This window comes from Lontra canadensis, unplaced genomic scaffold, assembly GCF_010015895.1.
Source record: "Lontra canadensis isolate GAN:19392208 unplaced genomic scaffold, GSC_riverotter_1.0 scaffold190, whole genome shotgun sequence".
NCBI classification, from domain to species: domain Eukaryota; kingdom Metazoa; phylum Chordata; class Mammalia; order Carnivora; family Mustelidae; genus Lontra; species Lontra canadensis.
Genome location: NW_022631184.1, coordinates 1,415,737 through 1,435,507, shown reverse-complemented (window position 1 = coordinate 1,435,507; position 19,771 = coordinate 1,415,737). Strand labels below are relative to the sequence as shown.

General features: G+C 37.8%; 1 protein-coding gene across 1 annotated transcript in view; it reads right to left on the bottom strand.

Moving 5' to 3' along the window:
* Positions 1–1,181: 1,181 nt before the first annotated feature.
* LOC116861108 (olfactory receptor 2H2-like) overlaps positions 1,182–19,771 on the bottom strand; it is a 24,152-nt gene continuing 5,562 nt past the window's right edge. Inside the window, exon 3 of the mRNA XM_032847589.1 lies at positions 1,182–2,142. Coding sequence (XP_032703480.1) covers positions 1,182–2,142 — 961 coding nt within the window. The remainder of the gene's footprint in view (positions 2,143–19,771) is intronic.

The following is a 19,771-nucleotide window of genomic DNA, read 5'->3' as shown; positions in this document are numbered from 1 at the left end:
GAATGTTTTTATAGCCATAAGATTGTAACAGTTTTTTGAGATTATTATTTTCTTTAGGGTATTTCAAGAATGAGAACTCCTGTATTAGTTTCTTATCTTTATTCTGCTCACACATGGAGCTTTTGCTTAACAGAAAGTGATTTGTGGGAATTATACTAAGCATAATCTGTAAGATAACCAGGCCTGTACCTTCCTCTTGATTAGATTTGTATTCTGGATTGCTTTCATGGTGTCAAGAGTTATGAGACATGAAGCCAGTGATTTACAGCTCTGAACCCACACTTGTATTACCAGCTTCATGGTGAGGGTGATGCTGGGAGTGTGCATGCCATATTTCTGCTTCGCTTGCTCATTTCTTATGAGACTTCATATAAGCAGGTGGGCTGCAAGCAGGCTGGTGTTGGGAAGGAGACGCGTTCTTCCCTCTTTGCTTTTTGTTTGGTTTCTTTCCTGTTCATTTCATCTCTAGGGGCAGTATATTAGGAAAAAAAACAGTTGAATGAAGATTCTCCACTAGGTGGTGAACAAAACCAGTGTTTCCTCAATGACATCAGCCCCAGCCAGCAATGCTTCTGTCTCAGAAGTAGAAGTCTGAAAACTTATGCTCCCAGGGGCCTCTTCTCTGGGCCATAAGTTTGAAAAAAATTTATTCTTTTTTTGTGTTCCCCTAGTGGTAGGGGGTGTTTCTTTTTGCTTTTTCCTTCCTTCAATATCTAGTTAATAATTCCTCATAATAAATGCTCTATTTTTGTTTTTATAATGAGAGTGGTGTCTACATCCTGACAAGCCCAGTGTTGCTCCAGAATCTCTGTTTAAAGATAACAGAGTCAGGGGGCACCTGGGTGGCTCAGTTGGTTAAGCCTCTGCCTTCAGCTCAGGTCATGATCTCAGGGTCCTGGGATCCAGCCCCGCATTAGGCTTTCCACTCAGCAGGGAGCCTGCTTTTCCCTCCCTCTCTGCCTACTTGTGATCTCTCTCTCTCTCTGTTAAATAAATAAATAAATAAATATTTAAAAAAAAAGATAACAGTGTCAGGTGCATCAAATGTACATTTCATTAGTCCACTGTACAAAGCAGGCTAATGTCCCCTCCACTAGAGGTGATAGTTCAGAGTTCTCATGCATGAGAATCACACATTTGAGCAAAGGAAGCTGATCTCCCTTTGAGTCTGAGCCCTTTTCTCACTCTTCACTGGCCATTCTGTCTTTCCATAAGAGCCTCTTGAAAGCTCCCTTTATGTCCTTGTTCCTCAAAGTGTAGACGAGGGGGTTGAGAGTGGGAGTCACCACAGTGTAGAAAAGAGTTAGGAACTTGCCTCCCTTCTGGGAAAAGTGACTCCAGGGTTGGATGTAGACAGCAGTGACACTGCAGTAGAAGAGAAAGACAACGGCCAGGTGGGAAGAGCAGGTGCGGAAGGCCTTGGTTCTGCCCTGCTGGGACTGGATGGCCAGCACCGCCTGGGCGATGTGGCCATAGGAGACAAGGATGAGCAGAAGAGGCCCCATCAAGAAGATGGCACCAATCACTGAAATCTGGTGCTCATTGACATACGTGTCTCCGCAGGCCAGACGGATCAGTGCAGGGACCTCACAGACAAAGTCATCAAACTGGTGGTGGTGGCAAAAGGGGAGTTTCATGGTGGTGGGAGACTGTACCAAGGTGCCAAAAATTCCACTTGCCCAGACCAGGAATGCCAGCTTGTGACACAGGCTTGGGCACATGATTACTGCATAGTGCAGGGGTCGACACACTGCCACATAGTGATCAAAGGCCATGACCAGCAGCAGGACACACTCTGCAGCTCCGAGTCCCAGGAAGATGTAAAGCTGGACTGCACATCCCAGGTAGCTGATGGTCTTGTCTGAGCCCCAGAAATTGACCAGCATCTGGGGGATGCAGCTGGTGGCAAAGCAGAGGTCCAGGATGGAGAGGTGGGTGAGGAAGAAGTACTTGGGGGTGTGCAGGTGAGGGTCTAGGTGAGACAGGAGTATGATGGTGGTGTTGCCCATGAGGGTTACTGTGTAAAAGACAGACACAGCTACAAATAGGGTCATTTCTAGCCTGGGGTTATCTGAGAAGCCCAAGAGGATGAAGCCATCTGGGATGGCGCCATTGGCATTTCTATCCAGCGCCCACCTGGAACTGCAAGGAGCAACCCATCAATTAGAATACCACCTAGAAGAGGTAGAGAAAAGTGATTTTTGATTTCAGAAAATTGCCCTTTCTTCATTAATATTTTTTCTAAGCTTTTACTGACTTTTCTTTTATCTCTATCCCTTTTTGGACATTTTCATGTTAATTTCTTCAATCCTGGCCTGTTCTAGCAAACTTTTAGAACATGAGATTGTGGTAAGTTATTATTTAAAACTAACTGTTGGCACTATGAGTGACTTATGCCAGCAAACTGGACAGCTAGATAAAATGGCAAAAAAATCTAGAAATATGCAAACTGCCAAAACTGAATCAGGAAGACATAGAAAACCTGAATAGATTAATTAATTACTATTACAGAGAGTGAATCAGTAATAAAAAATCTCCCAAAAAAGAAAAGCCTAGGACTAGATGTCTTCACTGATAAATTTTACCAAACATTTTTAAAATAAATGACAAAAAACCTCAAACTTTTCCCAAAATATCAGAGGAAGGAGCACTCCCAAACTCATTTATCCAAGGTAGCATTACCATAATACAAACTCCAGATAAGGACACCACCAGAAAAGAGAACGACAGACCAATACCCTGTTGAATATAGATGCAAAAATTCTCAGCAAAATGCTAGCACATTGAATTCAGCAGCACATTAAAAGGATCATGTCCCATAATCAAGCTGAGTTTATCCCTGGGATCCAATTATGGTTTAATATATGCAAATCAATCAATGTGATACAACATATATAATGCAATGAAAGAAAAACTTATATGATCATTTCATTACCAGTGGAATAAGTATTAGACAAAATTCAATATCTGTTAATGATGAAAACCTCTTTTTAAAAAATTTTGAGTATAGTTGACAGTGTTACATTAGTTTCAGATGTACAGCATAGTCAGTTGACAAGTTGATATATTATGCTGTGCTCATCACAAGTGTAACCACCATCTGTCCCCATACATCACTACTATAATATCATTGACCATATTCCCTATGCTGTGTCTTTTATGTCCATGACTTATTCATTCCATAATGGAAAGCCTGTGTCTTCCACTCCCTTTCACCCATTTTGCCCATCCCCTTGCACTCCTCCCTTCTAGCAACTTATAGATCTGATTCCATGTTTTTATTTATTTATTTATTCCTTTTTCTTCTTTAGATTCCACATATTGGATGATGTGAGTGAAATCATATGGTAGTTGTCTTTCTCAGTCTGATTTATCTCACTTAGCATGGTACACTCTAGGTCCATCCGTGTTGTCACAAATGATGCTATCTCATCCTTTTTTATGTTTGCATAATATTCCATTGTATGTATATCACATCTTCCTTATCCATTAATTTATCAACTGACACTGGGTTTCTTCTGTATCTTGGCTAATCGAAAGAATGCTGCAATAAAAATAGGGGTGGACATATCTCTTTGAATTAGTGTTTTTATTTTCTTTGGGTAAATACTCAGTAGTAGAATTACTGGATTGTAGGGAAACTATATTTTTCACTTTTTGAGGAAACTCGGTATTGTTTTTGGTTGTACCAATTTGCATTCTGACCAGCAGTTTATGACGGATCCTTTTTCTCCACATCGTCATCAAAACTTGTTATTTCTTGTGTTTCTGATTTTACTCATTCTGATAGGTGTGACATCATATCTCATTGTGATTATGATTTGCATTTCCTTGATGATTCCTAGGGGTGTTGAACATCTTTTCATGTGTTTATTGGCCATTTGCATGTCTTCATTGGAAAAAAAAAATACCTATTCATGTTTTCTGCCCATGAATGGACAATTGATGAATAGATCTCAGATTCTGTTGTTTTGTTGTTTTGATTTGCTGCTTTGTTTTTTGGTGCTGACTTGTATAAGTTTTTTGTATATTTTGGATGTAAACCCTTTATTGCATATACATAATGAATACTTTTGACAAATTAGGTATACAGGGAATGTGACTTGACATAATAAAGGTTATCTATGACAAGCGCACAGCTAACACCATACTCAATTTTGAAAGGCTGAGTTGAGAGCTATTTCTCTAAGATCAACCATAAGAAAAAAGGATACTATCTCATTGCACTTATTCGACAAAGTATTGAAAATTCTAGCCAGATTGATCAGGAAAGAAAAAGAAACAAAAGCCAACAGAACTGTAAAGGAAGAAGTAAAATGTTCCTCTTTGCAGATGACATAACTTTATATAAAGAAAATCACAAAAACTCCACCAAAAAACTCATAAATTCAGTAAAGTTTCAGGGTACAAAGTTAACCAACAGAAACCAGTAATATTTCTATACACTAGTGATGAATTATCTGGAAAAAGACTGATTCTATTTACAATATCACCAAAACAATTAAATACTTAAGAAAAAAACAAAGGAGGTGAAAAATCTCTACTCCAAAAATTATAACACACTGATAAGAGTGTAAGAAACAAAGAAATGGAAAGGTACCTTGTGTTTGTGATTTAGAAGAACTAATATTCTTGTAATGTCAATACTACCAAAAAGCCAAGTATAGATTCAATGCAGTCCTGCAAGAATTCAATGGCATTTTTACAGAAGTAGAGAAATCAATTTTATTTATTTATTTATTTGAGAGGCAGAGATCACAAGTAGGCAGAGAGGCAGGCGGGGGGTGGGCCAGTGAGAAGCAGGCTCCCTACTGAGCAGAAAGCCAGACTAGGGACTCGATCCCAAGACCCTGAGATCATGACCTGAGCCAAAGGCAGCAGCTTAACCCACTGAGCCACCCAGGTGCCCCAGAAAAATCAATTTTAAAATTTATTTGGAAACACGAATGACTCTGACTTGCCAAAACAATTTTGAAGAAGAATAGAGCAAGAGATATTATACTTCCTGATTTGAAGCTATACTATAAAGCCACATTAAATAAAACAGTATGATATTTATGCAAAAACAGGTAACTACATCAATGGAATGGAATAGAGAACCCAGAAAATAAACCCATGCATATATAGTAAACTAATATTTGATGAGGGAGCCCAAAAACTAACACACAAGTAACAGTTTCTTCAATAAATCATGCTGGGAAGATTGGATATTTTCAGGTAATAGTATGAAACTATAGACTCCTGTCTTTTATCACTGACAAAAGTTAAATCAAATGGATTAAAAAATTCAATGTAAGATCTGAAACCATAAAACACCTAGAAGGAAAAAAATAGAAAAAAAATTCCTTGCCATAGTTTTTTTTTTTTAAATATGACACATAAAGCACAAGAGACATAACAAAAAATAAATAAGTGAGCACACACCAAATTAAAATGCTTTTGCACAGTAAAATAAATCACAAAAGGAAAAGGCAACCTATGGAATGGGAGAAAATATTTGCAAATCTTATATCTGATAAGGAGTAAATGTCCAGAATATATAAAGAACTCTTACAACCCAACACACACACACACGCACACGCACTTAACTAAAAGTAGAGAAAAGGACCTGAATAAAATTTTTTCTAACAAAGATATACAAAAGGCCAACAGGTACAAGAAAAGAAGCTCAACCTCAGTATAGAGACACACAAATCAAAACCCCAATAAGAGATCTCATTATTGTTGAAATAATAATTACAAAAAAGACAATGGATAACAAATATTAGTATGGGTGTGAAGAAAAGTGACCCTTGTTTATTGTTGGTGAGCTTGTAAGCTGGTATAACCACTATGGAAAACTATATAAGATCTTGAAAAAATTAAAAATATCCCTACTATATGTTGCAGTAATTTCACTTCTGGGGATTTGTCTAAAGAAAATGGAACAATAACTCTAGAAGATATTTGCTCCTCCATGTGCATACTAGCACTGTATACAATAGCCAAGACATGGAAACAACCTAAGTGTCCATTGGCAGATGACTGGATAACAAATTTGTTATATAAGCAAATATATAATTAGATATAAGATATACGATATTTATATCTTATTATTACATATAAGAAAATTAGATACATTTAATTAGATATAAGATTAGATATAAGAAAATTGTAAGATAATTAGATATAAGAAAATTGTAAGTAAAAAGATATGAAATATGGCACATATACATAAAATATGGAGGAAGTAAAAAGGAATTAAGAAAATGTGTTTGAACTTGAATGACCATCAACTTAATATAGAATGTTATATACTTAAGATGGCATATATGAACCTCATGGTAGTCACAAACCTCAAAGTCATACTAAAAGGACAAAAAAATGAAAGGAAAGAGCCAAATATAACACTTCAGAAACTCATCAGTTATAGTGTAAAAGAGCAGAAGAAAAAGGAACAGAGAAAAAATACAAAACAATGAGAAAGCAATGAACAAAATGGCAATACATACAAACCTATCAATATTTTAGAAGTAAATGACCTAAATGTTCCAATCAAAAGACACAGGGTGGTAGAATGAGTTAAAAAAAAAATTGTATGCTGCCTGCAAGACACTCATCTTAGACCTAAAGACACATGTAGTCTACAAGACAAGAGATAGAAAGATGTTCAGTATGCTAATGGAAGCAAGACAACAGCAACAACAACAAATGGGGTAGCAATGCTCATATTAGGCAAAATAGACTTTGAAAAAAAGACTGTGACAAGAGACAAAGAAAGTCATTACATGATGATAAAGGGATCAATCGAGCAAAAGGTATAACAATTATAAATATCTATGCACCTAAAAAAGGAGCACCTAAATTTATAAAGCAAATATTAATGGAATAGAGAAATTGATAACAATACAATAATAGTAAAGACTTTAACATAGCCCTTTCATCAATTTTCTGCATTTTCAATGTAGAAAATCAATAAGGAAATAGTATCTTTGAGTAATGTATTACACCAGATGGGCATAACAGATGCATAGAGAACATTCTATCAAACAAAACAAAACACACATCCTTTTCAAGTACACATAGAACATGCTCCAGAATAGATCATATATTAGGCCATAAAACAAGCCTCAATAAATTAAAGAATATTGAAATCATACCATGCATCTTTTCTGACTACAATAGTATGAAACTAGAAATAAATCATAAGGAAAACAAAACTGGAAAAAAGCAAAAACATGTGGAGGCTAAACAACAAGATACTAAGCAACCAGTTTGTCAACACAGCAATCAAAGAAGAAATTTAAAAAATACATAGAGACAAGTGAAATAAAAAGACAATGGTCCAAACTCTTCAGAACACAGAAAAGCAGTTCTAAGAAATAAATATATAGTGGTATTGGCGTACCTCAAGAAACAAGAAAAAAGTTCAAATAAACAATTTCAGACCTTACAGCTAAAGAAACTGGAAAAAGAACAAGTAAAGCCCAAGGTAATTAGAAGGAAGGAAATAAAGATTAGACTAGAAATAAGTAACACAGAGACTAAAAACAATAGAAAAAAAAATAAAACCAAAAGCTGGTTCTTTGAAAAGATCAGCAAAACTGATAAACCTTTAGCCAGACTCATTAATGAAGAAAGGAAGAAGGAAAGAAAGAGAAAGAAAGAAGAGAGAAAGGACTCAAATAAAAGCAGAAACGAAGGAGGAGAAATAATGACTGACAACACAGAAATACAAAGAATTATAAAAGAATACCATGAAAAACGATATGCCAACAAATTGGACAACCTAAAAAAAAAAATGGATAAATCCTAGAAACATGCAATCTTCCAAAACCAAATCAGGAAGAAATTGAAAATCTGAACAGACCAATGACTAGTAACAAAATTGAATTGGTAATCAAAAAACTACCAAAAAAAAAGTCCAGAATCAGATGGCTTCACAGCTAAATTTTATTAAAAAATGTAAATAAGAGTTAATACTTTTCTCAAATGTAGAAGAGGAAGGAAAGCTTCCAAATTGAGGCCAGCATAACCCTGATACTAAAATCAGACAGACTACACAAAGAAAACTACATACCAATATCCTTGAAGAACATAGAGGGAAAATCCTCAACAAAATATTAACAAATCGGGGCACCTGGGTGGCTCAGTGGGTTAAAAGCCTCTGCCTTCGGCTCAGGTCATGATTCCAGGGTACTGGGATCGAGCCCCACATTGGGCTCTCTGCTCAGCAGGGAGCCTATTTCCCTACCTCTCTCTCTGCCTGCTTCTCTGCCTACTTGTGATCTGTCTGTCAAATAAATAAATAAAAATCTTTAAAAAAATATTAACAAATCAAATCCAACAATACATTAGAAGGATCATTCACCATGATCAAAGTGGGATTTATTTCAGGGATGCAAGAATTGTTCAATATTCACAAATGAATCAGTGTCATACATCACACCAACAAAACAAAAGATAAAAATCATGTGACTATCTCAATAGATGCAGAGAAAGTATTTACAAAATCCAACATCCATTCATAATGAAAACTCTCAACAAAGTGAGTTTAGAGGCAACATAAGTCAATATAATTATTGCCATATATGAAAAAATCTATAGCTACCATCATAGTGCTGAAAAACTAACAGCTTTTCCCCTAAGGTCAGGAAAAAAACAAGGATGCTCATTCTCATGACTTTTATTCAACAGTATTGGAAATCCTACTCACAGAAATCGGAAAAGATAAAGACATAGAGGCAACCATATTGGTAAAGAAGGAGTTAAATAATCATTCTTTGCAGATGACATAATACTATACATAAAAATCCTAAGACTCCACCAAAAACTACTAGGAGTAATAAATGAATTCAGTAAAATTATAGGATATAAAGTTAAATAAAGAAACAAATTGCATTTCTATACACTAATAATGAAGTCGCAGAAATAGAAATTAAGAAAACATTTCCATTTATAATTGTACCAAAAATAATAAAATACCTGAGAATAAACTTAGCCAAGGAGGCGAAAGACTGTACTCTCAAACTATAAAGAAATTGATGAAAGGATTTGAAGATGGTACAAACAAAAAAAATCCCATGATTGTGATTTAGAAGAATTAATATTGTTAAAATGCCCATAATACTCAAAGTAATCTACACATTTAGTGCACTCCCTATCAAACGACCAACAGCAGGGTGTCTGGGTGACTCAGTGGGTTGGACCTCTGCCTTCACCTCAGGTCATGATCTCAGGGTCCTGGGGTAAGCCCCACATCAGCATGGAGCTCTCTGCTTAGCCGGGAGCCTGCTCTGCCCCCCGCCCCCGCCCTGCCTCTCTGCCTACTTGTGAATTCTCTGTTAAATAAATAAATAAAATCTTAAAAAAAAAAAAAGACCAACAGCAATTTTAACAAAACTAGAACAAATAATCCTAAGATTTGTATGGAACCAGAAAAGACCTTGTACAGCCGAAGTGATCTTGAGAAGGAAAAAAAAAAAAAAAAAAAAGCTGGAGATACTGCAATTCCAAATTTCAAGATATAATATAAGCCTATGGTAATAAAATCAGTGTTATACTGGCACAAAATAGATTCAAAGATCAATGGGATGAGATAACTACATGCAATGCAATGAAACTGGACCATTTCTTATACCATACACAAAAATAAACTTAAAATGGATTAAAAACCTAAAAGTAACACCTGAAACCATAAAAATACTAGATGAGAGCACACACAGTAATTTCTCTGACATTGGCCATAACAGCATTTTTCTACATATGTCTCCTGAGGGACAGGAAACAAAAGCACAAATAAACTCTTGGGACTTCCTCAAAATAAAAAGTTTCTGTACAGTAAAGGAAACAATCAACAAAATTAAAAGGCAACCTACTAATTGTGAATATTTGCAAGTGATATATTCAATAAAGGGTTAATATCCAAAATATTTAAAGGATTTATACCACTCAACATCAAACAAACAATTCAATACAATTAAAAAAGGGGCAGAAATTTCATGCAGCCACTTTGGAAAACAGTCTGGAGATTCCTCAAGAAATTAAAAGTAGCACTACCCTATGACCCTGCAATTGTACTACTGGGTATTTACCCCAAAGATACAGATGTAGGGACAAGAAGGGCCACCTGTACCCCAATGTTCATAGCAGCAATGACCACAGTCACCAGACTGTGGAAAGAGCCAAGTTGCCCTTTGACAGATGAATGGATAAAGAAGATATGGTCCATGTATACAATAGAGTATGCCTCCATCAGAAAGGATGAATACCCAATTTTTGTTATCAATATGGACAGGACTGGAGGAGATTATGCTGAGTGAAATAAGTCAAGCTGAGAGAGCCAATTATCATATTGTTTCACTTACTTGTGGAGCATAAGAAATAACACGGAGGACTTTGGGTAAAGGAGAGGAGAAGTGAGTTGGGGGAAATCAGAGGGGGGAGACAAACCATAAGAGACTGTGGACTCTGAGAAACAAACTGAGGGTTTTGGAGGGGAGGGGGGTGAGGTGTTGGGAGAGCCTGGTTGTGGGTGTTATGGAGGGCATGTATTGCATGGAGCACTGGGTGTGGTGCATAAACAGTGAATCTTGGAACACTGAAAAAATAAAATTAAATTAATAAAAGGGGGGGGCAGAAAAAGTGAATGGCCATTTTCCCAAAAAGACATATAAATGACCAACAAACACATGAAAAGATGCTCAAAATCACTCATTGTCAGGGAAATACAGATCCTAACCACAATGAGAGATCATTTTACACCTCTCAGAATGGCTAAAATCAACAACACAAGAAATAACAAGTGTTGGCAAGGATGTGGAGAAAAAGTAACCCTTGTCATACATTGTTGGTGGATATGTAAATTGATACAGCCACTGTGGAAAACAAGAAGGAGTTTCCACCAAAATTTAAAAATAGAAGTACCATATGACCCAATAATTTCACTACTGAGTATTTATCAAAAAACAAAACAAAACAAAACAACAAAAACACTAATTTGAAAAGATACATGCATCTCTAAATTTATTGCAGAATTATTTACAATAGCCAAGATATGGATGCAATCTGTGTCCATTGATAGATGAATGGGTAAGGAAGATGTGGTGTGTGTGTGTGTGTGTGTGTGTGTGTGTGTGTGTGTGTGTGTAAAATGGAATATTATGCAGACATTAAAGAAAAGACTGCCATTTGTAACAACATGGATGATCCTAAAGGGTATTATGCTAAGTGAAATAAATCAAACTGAGAAGGACAAGTATTAATATGATTTTACTCGCATGTGGAATTAAGCAAAACTAAATAAACAAACTAGCAGAATCAGACCCATAAATACAGAGAACACACTGATAGCTGCCAGAGAGGTGGGGGTGGGGGTGTTCAAAATGGGTGAAGAGAAGTGGGTGGTACAGGTTTCCAGTTACAGAACGAATAAGTCATGGGGTTGAAAGATATAGCCAAAGTGAATGTAGTCAGTGGTATCCTGATAGTGTTACAGGGTGACAGGCAGTAGCTACACATAACATATAAACTTGTCAAATCACCAAGTTGTACACCTGAAACTAATGTAACATTGTGTCAACTGTACGCAAGTAAAAAACTAAAAAGTCGGGTCACCTGGATGGCTCAGTGGGTTAAGCTTCTGTCTTTAGCTCAGGTCATGATATCAGGGTCCTGGGATCGAACCCCACATCGGGCTTATTGCTCAACGGGGAGCCTGCTTCCTCCTCTCTCTCTGCCTGCCTGTCTGCCTACTTGTGATCTCTCTCTCTGTCAAATAAATAAATAAAATCTTTAAAAAAATTAAAAAGTAGACTTAATGATACATATACATTATGTTATTAATTATTTATATATTATTATATTTATCCTATATTATCATTAATTATTATTAATTATTATTATTATATTATTTAGCCATAAAAGGAGGAAATCTTGTCAATTATATCAACATTGATGGACCTTGAGGACTTTTAATTAGGTGAAATTAGACAGAGAAACGAAGCACTATTGATCTCATTTATATGTGGAATGTAAAACAAAGAAAAAGGAAAACAGAGAACCACATAGTCCTAGAGAAAGAGATGGGATTTGTGGTTGCCCCAGATTTGTGGTTGGGGATAAGAGGAATTGCAAGAAGGTGGTTAACAGTTACCAGCTTCCAGCTATAAAGTAAGAAAGCACTAGGGATGTAATGCATAAATGATGTTTAATGCTGCTTTGGGTTGTATAAGAAATTTGCTGAGAGAGTAGATCCTAAGAGTTCTCATCATGAGGAGAAAATTTTTCCTCCCTTTTTTTTTTTTTTTTTGCTTTTTATTGTATCTATATGAGAAATGGGTGTGATCATATCATAATATACATGAGTCAAACCATGGTGCTATAACTTACACAGTGATGCAAATCAATTATATCTTAATAACCTGGACAACAACCCACCTACTTTTGTCATCCTTTTGGAAATAGCATCATTTGATTCTTCCACCTTTTCTTTAGAATTAAGGATACCCTTTTGTTTCTGTGTAAGTTATTTTAGGTTGAAATTTGTGTTTTCTACCTGGAAAAAAAAGAAAAAACCCTGAAACAAATCCACTTTTGTACTCATCCTGAGTCATGTCTACCTTTTTCCTAATGAGCAGAATTTGACTTCCAATGTGTCACTCAGTGTTTTTTCCATTGATCATTGGTGAAGCCACCATGATTTTAAGAACTAACAATGTATTTTATGACAGTGCATGCTCTGTGCTCTCTTACTTGAAGTTGTGACAGAGGTTGGCAGCTAACAGCTATGCAGCTGCTCCCCTCCCATGTGTGGTAAAGCCTAGATCCGTGGATCTTAGAGCATATTAATTTACCAGATATACTTGTCCCATTTGGCCCTCACTCCACGTAATTGTCTGTGTTTTTGCCTGAAATACATGTCCGTAAGTCTCAGCTTCTTACGCGATTGAATAAAAAAAATGGTCCTAGATTTTAAAACTGTTTGTAAGGTACAGCTGACTATGCCACTTCCTTTGGTGAGAATCTTTGCGGGTATGAGGCATTATCACTACTGCAGTGTCTTTCCCGATGGTCTTGCTTGTGTAAGCTGCATTACAGTAGGGCTAAGTACACCTTAGTCCATTTTTTGCAAGTCTTTCCCATGCAATAAACACTGGGTGGTCTAACAGGTTGTGCTCTGGCCCCAAACTCTGCTAAATACTGAGGTATTTGCTAATACCCCAAGGCATTTGCTAATACCCCAAGGTGATAGCTTTGTGGTTCCTCTTCAGGAAATTGGTCCCTACACTTGCCTTTCCTGCCCCATCTTTCTACCTGTCCAGGTTTGATAATTCATGTAACACCCCAGTTGTAGTTATAGATGGTGAGGAGCTGTAGAGAATCTGGGCATAACTTTGGGCCGGCCAGGAAAATCTAAAACAAGCAAAGTCACAACAAAAGAAGTATCTGCTGTGGAAAGAACACTGTCTTACCTAGACTTTGTGCACATTTGGGGGTACAGTGAAGTGTTTCTGTGGTGGATACTATGGACCTTACAGTATAATTCAGTCCTCCGTTGCACTCTGCATGGTCATCTTCTGACAATTCCCCTGCCATGCCATTCACTGACCTCACTGAACCTGTCCACATGTATGAGTGCAAGGGCTCCCGCCTTCTCCCCAAAGCCCTATAGCAACTCTTATGATGAGGACATCATGGCATCTGATACATTTAAGGACTTACATAAATTAGTTTTACTACAGCTACTTGAAATTTACGGAAATATTCTGTTGCCTGCTACCTAATGATTTAATATGCTTATTTTTCTCTCCCCATCTTCATCTGAATACTTGAATGTCCAACAATTCTCAGTTTGTACTGTCAATGCATACCTCCTATAGTTTTTGTTATTAATTTTAAAAATATTAAATTTAGCATTTAATCAAATTGATATGACATATTATTGAAAAAATAAATACATCTTACTTTTCCACTTTTACTCATGTAAATTCATGCCCGATCCCATTTTCATTTTCATTCTTCTGTGGCAGTTGGCTATGTCCTCTTACAGATGGCTAAGCTATATGTTTACATGCTGTGGCAAATCCCTGGCATTGGACCCTCAGAGCAAATACCAGATTGCTCTGCCCTTAACTGCAGAAACCAGTTTCTGAATTTCCGTGAAAATGCAGAAAACTGTTGAGCAGGGAAAACATATACACTAATCTCAACCCCTTTTGAGTATGTGCTTGGAATGTGTTCCTTTCTCTTCCCCCCGCCCCCGAGTTTATCAAATCCTCACCATTCCCAAAGACATCACTTAGGTACACACTTCCTTTTCACAGGATTTTAAGGTATGGTATTTCAACCCAGGTTTGGTTACTATGTGAGCAGCCAGGTAAATGACTTACCTCCAGAACACAATAGTTGTTGACAGGGGCCTGGGATTGGAGACATGCTTTTATTAGCATCTTGGTGCACAGAATCAAGGAGAAATAATGGCCTTGGAAATTTTCTGCCTATCCCAGAAAGACTGGGATAGTCTCTTGGCTGATGAGGCCACTGGGACTGCTTCCCAGATGAAAATTAGCCTTTCATCTGAGTGTCCTCTGTGGTGGGTTCTCTGTTACCTCGGAACTTATTTGCGCCTGCTCTGAGAAATCAGTGATGGGGACCCATGGGGTTGTCTTCAAAGCTGCTTATATCAGACTTTTTTTGTTCATAAAGGAATTCTGTCAATATAACCCTCAATAAATCCTATGGGTCTTTGGAATCTTGTCCTCAGCCTGGCTCCCATTGTCATGGTTTCCTCTGGCCAAGGTGTCTGTGTTGAAAATGCAGTGTTTTTCTCCTCATGGACAAAAGACGAATATATGCAAAACAGACCCTGAGATCCAGGGGAAAGGATTTCTTATGTTATTTATTCTAAATTTTATGTGTACTTGTAGAAGAACATTCATAATACTAAATATTATATATCCTCTGTCCCCATAGTAGTCACTGTCATGATTTTATGTGTGTTCCTGAGGTCATATGCAAACTCAACCATCTATGTTAATTTTCTCCCCTAAAGGTGAAGAGAAAATGATAGGTTCAAAATCATCAAGGGGGCAAATCAGTCATTAGGTTTTCACTTTTTTCTTCTACTTACCATCACAAAGATAAAATAGTACAAAAAACAAAAATCACATTATGATATAGGGTCAACAATGTGTTTTTAAAAAGCACAACAATATTTTATAAGTTTTTACCAACTAGCTGTTGAAGATTGAGAACATGATTTTGCCTTTTAGATACTTGGTTTTCTCCTCTTTAACCCTCTGGCCTTGGGTGAGAGGATTAGTTGTCTGCCCATTGACACTTGAGATCTTGCCCTGGTTATTGTGTCATGCGGATTGCTAATAACATTGATGCTTAATGTCTGAGAAGAGACTGCACCTGATAGTGAACGTAAATTTTGCAGCCATTTGTACAGCTAAGGCTTCTGCCTTTGCAGGGGTGCTCTTGTCTCTGGCATTGTTTACAGTGACTTCGTATGGGTCTTTGCCTCATTCTTTGTGCACTCCACTGCTGGGGCCTCTCAGGAAACATCAGCCATAAGGAGACTATATTTGGGGGCTGGAAAAGAGAAGATAAAAGATGAAAACTTCCTTGAAAGGAATGAGGGTAGTGAGGGGGAACAGGACTCTGTGGGAAGGCTCCTAACATGGGAGAGGAAGTGATGGAAAGTGGACATTTTGATGGGTTTTTTGAATACTGGTGTTGGGGTCCAAAGCCAACAGCCAAGAAATAATTCTTGAGATAGCTTTGGTGCAAAAAGGTGGTTTTATTAAAGTATGGGGATGGAATCCATGGGCAGGAAAAGCTGCTGTCCCAGGATTTTGAGGGGCATCTGATTTGATACCTTGGGGTTGAGGGTGGGGGTAAAGGGAAGGGAAGTTTCAAATAAAGACTCACAGGATCCTGGAGGCTTGGCTATGGTCAAGCTGAGGTGGGTTTTCCCTCTAAAGAGGCACTAACAGAGTTGGGAGCTTATGAAGGAGCATGATATTCTGCCTGCCTCAAGTATTTGTTAATGGACTGCATGTTAGAAAGACATTTAATTTTATTTACGTTTCCTTCTGCCTTTGTTCCCCACATCAATTTCCTGTTGGGTTTTGTTTTCTGCTTCTGGAGTCCTGGGTTTGAAAATTTTGAACAGGTGTCCTTTTTCTAGCAGCCATCAGGGAGCACGACAGCAAGTCAGGGCCCCTGAGTTGGATTCTGCAGGACAGAATTGGCCAGCTAATCCCAGCTGAGGGAGGCACCCCACAGATGCCAGCTTCAGAGCCACATCCTGGAGTCCACGTACATCCCCGAACACAAATAATTGTGAAAAGGTACTCTGTGTAGGTGCTTAGAAATAACAGTCAGGGTAAAGAATAATTTCTTTGCACCACTGAATGAGCAGAAGCTTCAACCTTAGTAGTGAAACTCCAGGGGCAGGAGAAATCACAGGAATGAAAAACATTTATCAGAATATTACAGAAATGTCCTAAATAAGTGAATCTACAGACACAGAAAGTAGCTGATTGCTTAGGGTTGGGGGTGAAATGTAGGTTTGGGGGTGATGCCTGGGGTTGTGGGTGTGTGTACATATGTGGTGGAATGGGGGTTTGGGGGTAACTCCCAGGGCTGGGTGTCTGTGTAATGGAATGGAGGCTTGGGGGTGATGGCCAGGGCTGGAGTTTTGTGTGGTAGAATGGAGGTTTGGGGTGATGCTTAAATAGGAGTGGATTTTCTTAAAGGTAAAATATTCTGAAATTTCATGATGGATTTACAACTGTGTGAGTATTCTAAAACTCATCAATTCTACATTTTACATGGATGGATTATATGGTATCCAATTACATCTCACTAACACTGTTGTTTTAAGCCTTATTTATAGTTACAACTATATCAGATAGTTATCTCAATACACTTTGCTGCCTCAAGATTTAGTCCTTGATTTTTTAAAATTAATTTTTAAATTTTTTTATAAACATGTAATGTATTTTTATCCCCAGGGGTACAGGTCTGTGAATCACCAGGTTTACACATTTCACAGCACTCACCATAGCACATACCCTCCCCAAAGTAGTCCTTGATTTTTGTATGTAGTTTTATCCCCTTTTTTAAATTGGATATGACATGGTATCTCAGTTGTGATATATTTGTAACAGTAGAAATTCTTCTTCAAGCCCCTGCCTTTCCCTGATGTGGGTGAGGACACTTAGTGGTGGGACAGCTGATAGAGCATGGAAGAGGGTGACCATGACTTGTGTCATGGAGATTTGGGGAGTGATGGGGCAGATGCATTAACAAAGATGTTTTTAGTCCTTTCTCTGCCTTATCTTTCTGTCCAACCTTGACATGTTATGAAGTCTACACTCCATGGCATTGGTCCCACTTTCCTCCTTTGCTTTTGATTCTCTGTGCTATCTTTGCTCCCTTCGTTTCCTCCTGGGGCACCTCAGGAAAGCGGCAGTGGAACCCCATGGGCAGGAAGACTGTGAATTCAGCAGAGTTCTGCTGCTCTGGTATTGACATAGGAGGTAAGATTTTATTTTATTATTTTATTTTATTTTATTTATTTTTAACATCTTAATTTAATTTTATTTTTTATCAGAGTTCCAAGATTCATTCTTTATACACCACACCCATGAGACAACATTTTAAATGGGAACTTTAAGTGATTCTGAGGAAAGGACACCATTGTCCTCCTTTGAGAAAACCAGCTCAGTGGGAGTGGTGGACATGTCCCCAGTGAGTTGCTTATTTGCTGAGCAATCTTGACTCATCTAAATCACACTCTCTCATACTCTCTCAACATGTAAAAAGGAGATGCAAAGATATATATTGTTTGGTGATTTTTTTTTTTAAAGATGTTTGTAAATCTCCAGTCTTGAACAATAATATAGGAGGTGTTCAATAACTGGCTTCTTTCCTCATTTCAGTTTCCATGGGTTTCATATTTACTTCCTTTCTTCTTGTTTCATATACAACATGGAAGTACTGTGTTAAGTACAGGAACCAGGATTAACTTGTGAGATGGCTATCATCACCAGCAGGAATCAGGATTAGCCTGTGAAGTGGCTATCACTGCCAGCATGAATCAGGATTAGTCTGTAAGGTGGCTATCATCATCAGCATGAATCAGGATTAGTCTGTGAGGTGACTAACATCAACAGCATGAATCAGGATTAGCCTGTAGGTGACTATCGTCACCAGCATGAATCAGGCTCAGCCTGTAGTTGGCTATCATTGCCAGCATGAATCAGGATTATTCTGTGAGGCGGCTGTCATCACCAACATGTTTCATAAATGAGGAAGCCGTGAACTGAGCCCTAGTCAGCAATGTGTCTTTGATCTTAGCCACTGGAACCTGACCGGCCAGACTCTTCATTCATTTGTTCAGGTGACAAGAGTTTGTACATGCAGGGCACTGCTCTAAGGCAAAATAATAAGTCTCTACCATCACGAAACATTCTGTGGGGAGGAACAAACATTAAGAACAATTGGAAAGAAAACTAATCAAAGGTGGTAAATGGCATGGTGGGAGAAGAAGGTGGGGACACTCTCCCCACAGCTTTATTGAGGACTGATTGATAAACATTGTGTATACATATGGTGCATAGCCTGATGTTCTCATATATATATGAGATATATATTTACTGTTTGTATATATACTGTTTGTATAATTTAGATAGACATACTTTTTTAAAAATTTAATTTAATTTAATTTTTCAATGTTCCAAGATTCATTATTTATGCACCACACTCAGTGATCCATGCAATCTGTGGTAGACACTATTTTAAAGGAGAATAAGGAGCCTAGGAGATTTTCCTTACCAGATGTTATAACTGCCATAATGCCACAGCCTCTAAAACCTCATGATCACAGGTTCGAGCCTCCAGTGGTAGATCGTAAGCAGTGGGGTCGTAATGTTCAGCATGAACATTACGTGACTATAGTTCCCAAGACTGGACTGCATATTTGAAAGTCCTGAGAAGAGTAGAGTTAAAAGTGCTCATCCCAAGGAAAAAAAAACTAACTCTGTGTGGTGCTGGAATGTTAACTAATCTTATTGTAATCATTTTGAAATATATACATATGTCAAATGATTATGTGATGTGGTATACCTAAAATTATACAATGAATGCTATATGCTAATTCTGTCTTAAGAAAACCAGGAAAAAAAAAATGCCCTGGTGATATTGGTGCAAATAGACCAGTGAAACCAAAGAGAAGGGGACTGATTTCCTGGGTGACTGAAAGTAGAATTGTCATCAGTGTAGGACGAGCAGGTAGAGATGAAGGAGACCAGGGGTTTGCATTAAGTTAGGGCAGTGTTCTGCTCAGACATGGGGTGGTTTCCCAGACTGCAGCAGGCCATGGACACATCCAGTGCCTGTTCTGAGAGCGGGTCCCACGTGGCAAGGATCTCTGTCCTCTTGCTCTAATACAAGCAGCGGTGGTGGTAGCTTGCTCCATTGTCCTTCCACATAAAGCTCATGTTTAAAACACCGCTTCTCAGCTTGGTGCGGAAATTTGCCACATTGCCTTTCTGAACAGGGCTGGCTCCTCCTCCTCCCACCATGGACCTCTTTGAGTCCCTGGTATCTCCCAGAAAATGTTTGCAGCTTACACTATGTTCATGACTTATATTTCCAGCAAGTGAAGGACTCTGGTAAGATCTGGGAACAGCACAGAGTGATTTGTACCTTTACTTTTCTTTCTTTCCTTTCTTTCTTTCTTTCTTTCTTTCTTTCTTTCTTTCTTTCTTTCTTTCTT